Source organism: Lipophrys pholis (genome assembly GCF_963383615.2).
Source record: "Lipophrys pholis genome assembly, chromosome: 19".
Classification (NCBI taxonomy): Eukaryota; Metazoa; Chordata; class Actinopteri; order Blenniiformes; family Blenniidae; genus Lipophrys; species Lipophrys pholis.
The window spans coordinates 3119736-3128722 of NC_137647.1; the positions used below are offsets into that span (position 1 = coordinate 3119736).

General features: G+C 46.3%; 1 protein-coding gene across 1 annotated transcript; it reads left to right on the forward strand.

Moving 5' to 3' along the window:
* Window positions 1-600: 600 nt before the first annotated feature.
* Window positions 601-7615, forward strand: paqr4a (progestin and adipoQ receptor family member IVa; the record flags this gene model as incomplete). Its single annotated transcript, XM_080488843.1, has 3 exons — window positions 601-781; window positions 5270-5488; window positions 7182-7615. The coding sequence occupies exons 1-3, from the start codon at window positions 616-618 to the stop codon at window positions 7613-7615; spliced, it is 819 nt and encodes a 272-aa protein (XP_080344969.1). The 5' UTR covers window positions 601-615.
* Window positions 7616-8987: the final 1372 nt, after the last annotated feature.

The following is an 8987-nucleotide window of genomic DNA, read 5'->3' on the forward strand; positions in this document are numbered from 1 at the left end:
TCCTGAACCGAGAGGTGACCGGCATCCTCCTCCTCCTCCTCTTCCTCCTCCTCCTCCAGGCCCGTTGAAGCGACGCTCCTCCACCCGCCGCGGAGCGGTGACCGCTGCCGGGGACCGAGCTAGCATCCTCCGGAGGCGGTCGGTAGGTCGGTCGGTCGGTCGGTGGCTCGTGCTCGGGCTCGCCCAGCATCCCGCCCTCCACAGGAATGCTAACTGACGGGCGGCGCGCGGCTCCAACATGACGGCCGGTGCTCCATCCAGCGGCGGACGCGTTCCCTCGATGCTTCTCGGTGTCCGGAGCCGGCAGCCCCGCGCGTGCGGCCGGACGCGTCTGTCTGCAGCCCCGCGCGTGACACGCACGGCACCGGCGGCTCGGCGCGAATTCACCGGCTCGTGCTAGCGGCGCCGCGCGGCTCAAAAGAAGAAGAAGGAGGAGGAAATAAAACAAAAGGCGGCGAAACGTCAACGAGCAGAGAGAAAGTCCTCCTCCGACAGATTCCAACACCAATGGTGTCCCACAAGGTCTTCGTGGCAATCATCCTCCTGAACGTGTACGTGGGCGTGCAGTCCGTCTTCTACCTGTTCGGCGGCGTCCTGCTGACGGTCCTGTTCGCCATGGCCTTCCTGAACGGACCGCGGCTGCTGGACTGGGCCAGCTCGCCGCCGCACCTGCAGTTCAACAGATACGTCCTGACCGGGTACCGGCCCATCTCCTCCGTGCAGGACTGCATCCGGAGCCTGTTCTACCTGCACAACGAACTGGGGAACATCTACACGCACGGTGAGTGGTGGTGGTGGTGGTGGTGGTGGTGGTGGTGGGGGGGGGGGGGGGGGGGGGGGGGGGGGGGGGGGGGGGGGTCACGAGACGTTCCCCAGCCAGCCAGGTGAGATGGAGGTGAACCTGCAGGACCGGAGGTTCATCCTGAGAAACTCTTTAAAAACTCTCAACGTCTTTATCAAACTGTCACGTTTCATCCAAGAACCTCAAATAAGACGACAAATAATCTTAATCCAGGGTTTGTTTTTGTCTGGTAGATCGTCTTTTACTTTGTTTTTCCTCTTTTCCTCACTTTTGGCTGCTGGAACTCTAAAAACACAGTATAATTTCATAATACTGGCAGAAAGTCATCAAATCTACTGACAACAAAAGCAATCAGAGGTTTCTCACTCGGGCATATATCATTTGCAATGTTATCTAAAAATTCACGCCCGGAATAGAAACGTAATTTTCATGATTTTGTAAACTTGCCAGCCGAACATCTATCGGTGGTGAATATTTGGTTATAATCTGTCGTGTGGTTCTGATGTAATCCTTAAAAGTCTATAAAATGAAATCCAAAATTGAAGGGAATCTTCCAGGGCCTAATATCTAAATGTGGTGAAAATTTTGCTCTTCATTTCCAAATCAAATCGAGTGGTTATAACCTTATTACTACTTTGGAGGGTACACGCATCGTCCTCGTTCTGTACTCGAGTACAATGTAATCACATAGACCGGCATACTTTATTGTAAACGAAGGGGTCAAACTCTTTATTGTTGTAAAAAAAAAAAAACAGCATCAACAAACACCACATAAGGCTCAAACTGTCTTCATCCCGTTAGTGAAAATCATCCAGCTCGAGTAATCCCAGGCTTGTTTTTGTCTTGTAGGTAATCTATTACATCGTTTTTCTCTTCACTTCCATCAATCTCACATTTCATTTGGGTGAACTACAATTCAAAAACACATTTGTTGGCACAACATGGGAAAAAACTCCACGCAATAAGTCATCTACTGCTTTAGAGGGTATTTGTATCTTTCACGTTATGTATTGGATTACAGTATAGTTGCATGGATTTAAGTACTTTATAGTAAATTAAGGGATTATTCTCTTCATTGATGCGGTTTTCATCTAATTTAACTGTAATTTTGCATAAAGAAATCCACAGTTTTACCCCCACAGTTGTAGTTTGAATGCGTCAATCTGGTCATTTCTTTTATTTTTTGATCTGATCTCTTAACGTAACCCGTCAGATTAAGTTTTAAACTGCAGGCGAATCGACGTTTTCCTTCCCACATGCCACATTTAATTGTCGGTAGGTGCCGCAACTGAACCGGAGTGGGAAAGTCAACAAGGCAGGTGTCAAATTACAAGAACCGGATAGCAGCGTTGTAGCTTCAGATTAGGTCAACACATCTGTCCCCCTCTGTCACAGTCACACAATATTCTTTATTGCAGTTTTTTTTTTTGCTGTTTGTAGTATCCAGAGGTGAAAACGTGGCGTCTTGGTTGGGTTCTTCTCCCGTTTCCTGGAGATCAGTGGGATTGGCAGTTGTGACTTGCTTCTTTTCGCCCTCTCCTCTCCCGGACAGAGCAGCTCCACGCTGAAGGTCGACAGTCGCGCATTAATCTGCAGGCATGGTCATGAGCGAAGTTTAAAATACCCCCCCACCCCGCCCCCCCCCCCCCCCCCCACCCCCATGTGTCAGCTGGAGCACGTGACCTCGGCTGCAGCCGTCACTTCGCCGTACGCGCTCGATCCAAGCGTGTGTTGAAGTCGTCTGGGGGAGAGTTCCACGAGCGGCTTTTGCTCTGCGTGTAAACTCAAAAGCGTCCTGAGACACTTTCACACCACCGGCTCTCGGGGGAGCGCCGCTCTCGGTCGGTCGGATCAGGACGAGCCGGGTGGGGGGGAGGCGGGAGTGAGGTGGGTGGGGGGGAGGCGGGAGTGAGGTGGGTGGGGGGAGATAACACACTTTAAATAGATGTGTTACAGTAGCTTTCCCTTACATCACCTGCCTGGAGCAAACGGCCTGACTTTGGGAAAGGCTGACCGGGAAGAGAGTTGCAGAGTGACACGCGGTCGTAACGACTCAGGATGGATCAAATTTCAAGGTCTGGATTTTGCTCACGCAGCAGTGCAACGCCGCCGCCACCGCCACTGCCACCGCCACCGCCACCGCCGTGCCAAATACAGGAAGTCAGATTGGAGCGGCGTTGGCCATTAGCAGCGTGGCCTTGTGAGAGCTTCAGCCACATTTACACGTAGCCGAGTATTTACAAAAACGGATATTTCTCTTTCTATGTTTAAAAAATATATGTATTATTCGCTGTTTTTTTTACACATTTTATTGTTTTTATTTGCAAACAAACGTAAACTATATTCCAATTAACCAGAACAGTGATAATAACAAATTAACTAATAATAATAATCATAAAAACTGTTATAATAATAATAATAACAATGATTTTAAGATAGTCGGAGAGACTAAGTTAAAAAACAAACAAACAAAAAAAGCAAAAACTAGAATAATAAAAGTAGATTTAGCAAAATAATAATTAAAAACAATAAAGAACGTTTGTAGTTTTTCTCCAGTCCGCAAAATGTATTTATGAGTAAAGAGCAACCAGTCATCAAAAGGCCGTTATAATCTGTGTTTGAGTCACAGGGGGAGACTTTATTCTTTCAGAAAACTGTCTGCCCCTTCAAACCAGTTAAAAACATATATCTATAATTATTTACACAAACCCGTATCAAAGCCTTGTTAAGCCCGACATCCGGCACAAATGACTTCCTGTTCCTTCCTCCCTTCAATAGCCTGATTGTGTGGCGTCTGATTGTAAAGGCAAACGAGCCAAAAGTGCTGAAACTGTAGAACAAAGGTCTCAAACACACGACGCCGATGACGCTTCAGTCTCACGCTGTGACCATAAACTCCGTCGTCTCCTGAGTGTCTGCATGCGAACGTAAAGACGGGAGTTTTTCCCAGATCTCCACTTCACCTGTTTTCACGTATCGTCCTCTTCGCTGACTTCTTGCTCCGTTTAAATGTAAAGAAAAAGCTCAGACTCGTTGAAAGATCACAGTTGGTGTAAACGGGCCGTGAGCGGCAGCTCTGAGGGAAACTCTCTTTTCGTTGGCGCCGACCACTTTGATTTAGTTTCCTCCTCTCCTCCGGCTGCCGCCTCCTGCACACGCTCAGAAGAGCGAGAGGTGGAAAAAAGCTTCCGCGGGTGGAAAAAAACGACGTCTCAGAAGATGATCCGTCACAATGAACATGACACCTTAATTTGGTTTTGTCAAAGTCGCCGTGTTCCTTTATAGCCACGCCAGCCGAAGGTCTTCACACCTCGGGCCGCGTTTTCTCCTTCACGTCAGAGGAAACTTCAAACAGAAGGAATCCGTCAAAAGCTGCCGGCTGGCAGATTTTGATTAAATGATTTGTGCTCGAATAAGGAATTATTTTATATTTTACACCTATTGTGGCTTATTTGATCCTGTATGTGTGTGCGTTCGTGCTCAAACTCATACGCGTATATATATATATATATATATATATATATGTATGTCTAGTAACACCTTTTGGAGCAAATAATCACATTTGTAAATCCAACATTTCTCCCTTCAATATAAAACTTAAGATAGACTGTAATGAAATTTGTGAGTTGAGAAAGTTCAGAGTTCTGGAATTTATGAAAACTTCAGTGTTTTGATGTTTGATGTTTAAAATGTCCAGGATTTGTATGGCTTCTAGAGAGTCAAAGTTCTGAGGTTAATGAAACGTTCCAAAAGTTACACATTGGGACATTGATGGGAATCTGAGCGAGTTCTTGAATTCGTGAGGATTCTACAATTTCAGTGTTCCAGAAATTGCAAGTTCTGAAATTTGTGAGTTGGAAAATTTAAATTGAATTTGTATTTTAGAATTTAGAGTTCTAGAACGTGAGCAAGTTTTAGAACAAAATTTAGGACATTTCCAAAAAGTGTCAGAGTTCCCAAAGTACAGAGAGTCATACAATGTGTTAACGTTCTGAAACGTAAGGGAATTCAACAATTTGAAGGAGATGTGGTATTCGTGAGGAGTCTGGAATTTCCAGATGTTTGTAAGTTCTGAAATCAGATTTCTATAATTTGAGAGAGTTCTAGAATTTCAAAGTTCTGAAAGTTGTTTGAATGATGACATTTGTGGTTTTGATGGTTCTAGAATTTCTGAGTTTTGTAGAACTTTGACACATTCTGGAACTATGAAAGTCGAGAACCAAGACAAATTCCAGAATTCTCACAATTTCTGGAACGCGCCCGTAACTGTCAAAACCCTTGAAAGGTCGCAACATTCTAGAACTTTCACATCTTATAAGAGTTCAGGAATTCATGACTTAGATCTGGAATTTAGAGTTCTAGAATGTCAAAGTTGTACTAAATCGCAGAGTTCTAAAATCAAAGTGAGACTCTGAGGGGATCACACGGCTCCGATATTCAAAGCGCTCTTGTGTCGCCGCCCTGCAGGCATCCCGCTGCTCTGCTTCCTGGTGCTGCTGCCGCTCAACATCCCCTGGTCGCAGATCAGCGTCACGTGGCTGGGCGTGGTGCACTTCCTGGCCTGCCTGTCGCCCCAGCTGGGCTCCGTGCTCTACCACCTCTTCATGAACCACGAGGGCGGCGAGCCGGTCTACCACACCCTCCTCAAGCTGGACGTGTGCGGGATCTGCATGATCAACACGCTGGGTGAGCCTCCCTCAGCACATCGCTGGAATCTTTTCTCTATTATCGAAAGCCCGTGATTCACCGTGGAAGTGTTTTGCGCGGCGGTGTGCCGCCATCGATCCGCCAGAAGCGCGTTTCAGCGCCGAGCTCCCCTGCGAAGAGTCAATCGTCCGATGTGAGCAAGGATCAGCGTTCTGAAATGATTATCGATCGGCCGCGATGTGAGGAGGACTGACAAGTGCATTACTTCTCATTTATTTATGTGCTTGTGTCCTTGGAGCAACAGTCCCTGATTAGCTGAGCACATCTATTCCGCCATTGATTGTAATAATATAGTCATTAATACCTTCAGATGTGGTGAGGCCGAGTCATAAAATAACTATATGAGAGCAAACATGCATTTAAAAGCAGGACCTGAAGGTTACAACTAATTATTTTTATTAAGTAATTTTGACTGCAAATGATAGGATCGTTGATAATGGCAGCATTTCAACTTTATTATGTGTTGAATGAAACGGTTTAATGGTCATTATTTATTCATGCCATAGGGAATATTGGTAAACCAGAAATTGTCATCCACCATAATTTTCATCTCTAACCTGCAGTGAAATGTTCAGATTATCATTTATGTCCATAAATGTTGCCTCCAAAAAGTTTAAATAGATAAAGTAAAATGGCTTTTAGTTGATGGGAAGATTTAGATTTTTTTTTTACTTGTGATCAAACTGGAGCACTTGCTATTAGATTATGAAATAATTTGTCCGATGGATGGATGGATAGATGGATAGATAGATGGATAGATAGATAGATAGATAGATAGATAGATAGATAGATAGATAGATAGATAGATAGATAGATAGATAGATAGATAGATAGATAGATAAACTTTGTCTTCCCCAAATGGTGACAGAAATTCTTCTTTAACAAGGCCCCAACAATAAAATATATCACATATTTAAAACACACTTTAGACATAAGTACGGGCATAGAGCAAATGTTGAATGGAAACAGGCTCCAATCTGGCCTAGATTTTTTTATTTTATTTATTCTATATTAATTTTCTAAGAGTGGCGACCGAACCCAGAGCCTCGAGCTGATATCGGTGATGCTCCTAACAAACGAGTATCAGCATCAAAGCCTTGCTGCCGGGGTGTAAAAACACCCATAATGCAACAGCTATAGAACGGGATATTTGCGTCATTAAAAGTGGCTTTATTTTTGAGATTGAGGACATTTTTTGTAGTAACTATTTGGTTTTGTGACCATACAGACATTTTCATGACGTATGACGCCACAACAAAGGAAAAAGTTTCAGTTTAAAGGTTATGATGGGATCGTTTTCTCGCTCAAGATGAAGTTGGTCGGGAAGGAGCCAAACTGAAATGTGTTGCTGCACTTTGGAGAATCCAGCGTAGACCGATGAACCTTTGTTTATTGGTGGGGGTTGGCGTGCGCGTGTCACTTTGAACTTTTGGCAGAACAAATGAAAAGTTGGTGCTCACCCTGACTTGTGTACAATTTGTTTTTGTTTGTTTTTTGACAGATGAGGACTGTCCCTTGCGAGAATAAATAAATAGTCTGTGAGAAATGTGCTTTCGGCCCATGCGGCAAATATTCCTTAGAATTTGGCGAAAGCATGCAGAAGCTTGAATGAATGAATCCCCATCAGAACGTCTGAGGACTCTGCTCTAACTGGTGTGTTCTGTCATCTCAGGGGCGCTGCCCATCGTGTACAGCACGCTGCTGTGCTACCCGCTCATCCGCACCGTGGCCCTGCTGGTCTACATCCTGCTGTCCAGCCACGCCATCTACTGCGCGGTGACGGCCCGGAGCAGCGTGCGGCGGCTGCGCTCCTTCGCCTGGCAGGCGCTGTTCCGCTTCTCCTTCTTCCTGCTGCGCTGGGTGGGCGTGGGCGGCGGCAGCCCCACCTCGCTGCGGCACTTTCTCATGATGGACGCGCTGGCCGTGCTGGGCGGGGTCATCAACATCATGCGCATCCCCGAGCGCTTCCGCCCGGGCCTCTTTGACTACTGGTGCAACAGCCACCAGATCATGCACGTACTGGTGGTGGGCTCCATCCTCTACCTGCACTGGGGCGTGCTGGACGACCTGCTGTGGATCGACAGCTACAACTGCCCCTCGGACTGACCCCCGCAACAACCCCCCCCCCCTCCCCAACTGGGACAGCGTAAAGGACTTCTGTTGGGGAGGGGGAGGGGGGGTCTGCGGGGGGAAAGGGTGTGGGGGGAGGGGGGGTGTTGTGCATGTGTTCACCTCATGTGCTCAAACTCAGAATGTTCATATCCTTGTCCATCCTGGTACTTTGTGCGAGTGGAGGTAAAAGACAAAACTCAAACACACACACACACACACACACACACACACACACACACACACACACACACACACACACACACACACACACACACACACACGCTGCTCTGTCTCTGTGGGGTTCTTAAAGTGGGGGTGGATGACTCCTCCTAAAAATCTAATCTTTAAGTAAGTGAACTTCTTCCTCCTCCTCCTCGTGCTGCTGCTGCAGTACTTTACGAGCACGGGGCACCACACTGAAAAGCCAGAGGTGTGTGGCGCCCCTGATCCTGGAAGTCCTGCATCCTTTCAACACATCCGTTAAAGCTCGGACCCTCCAGACCCAGGGCTGCACACCTCTGCACACATCTAAGAGTCTGACCCTGATCTTCTCCCTGACCTTAATCTAAATCCCCCGACATTAAAACCACATCTCAGATCCATGGATCCAAGCAGTTCAGACCTCATGGGAAAACCTGAACCCCCTCAATTGTAGTGCGCTCTCAGCTTCCAGACCAAACACACAGCGTTGTTTTGTAATGGACTCCACACTCCCTTAAGTTAAACTGTCATCGGCACATGATCTACTAAAGCATATAAAACAAGGTGCATCTTTATATTGTGCACACACACACACACACACACACCCCCACACACACACACGAGTGGAAGTTGATCTACTCATATGACGCGCTGAAGACTGAGGCTCCGTTTGCACAACCTTTCAAGTGAAAACGCATCGCTGTTACGTTTTCATTTAAAAAAAAAGTTTTGCATTTTCACGGCAGTGTTTTGAAAACGATGCCCGTTTCCACGGAAACGCTGAAAACTGCACTTTTCCTAAAGGACCGCGAGTTGGCACTGTTGTTTTTTTTATTTTTTATAATTAAATAACACACACATGCAGCAGAGAACAATGGGCTTTAAACAATAAAGATGGGAGAACATGGACAGATGACCTAGTTGGATTGTTACCACAGTGACTGTCAAAATAAAAGTACCGAGTCCCAGGAGAATATGGACTGGGAGTCATGACACTCCCAGGAAAAGTTGTTCTGATTGTCTCTACTGAGCATGTGCAGAACAACTATGTACTATGGCCGCAATGCGACTGTGCAGGAGCATTTTCCAAAAGTTGTCTTTTCAGTGACTCTGATTACCGTTATTGTGTAGACGGGACACCCAGCATGCAGTGAAAGTTTCCAAT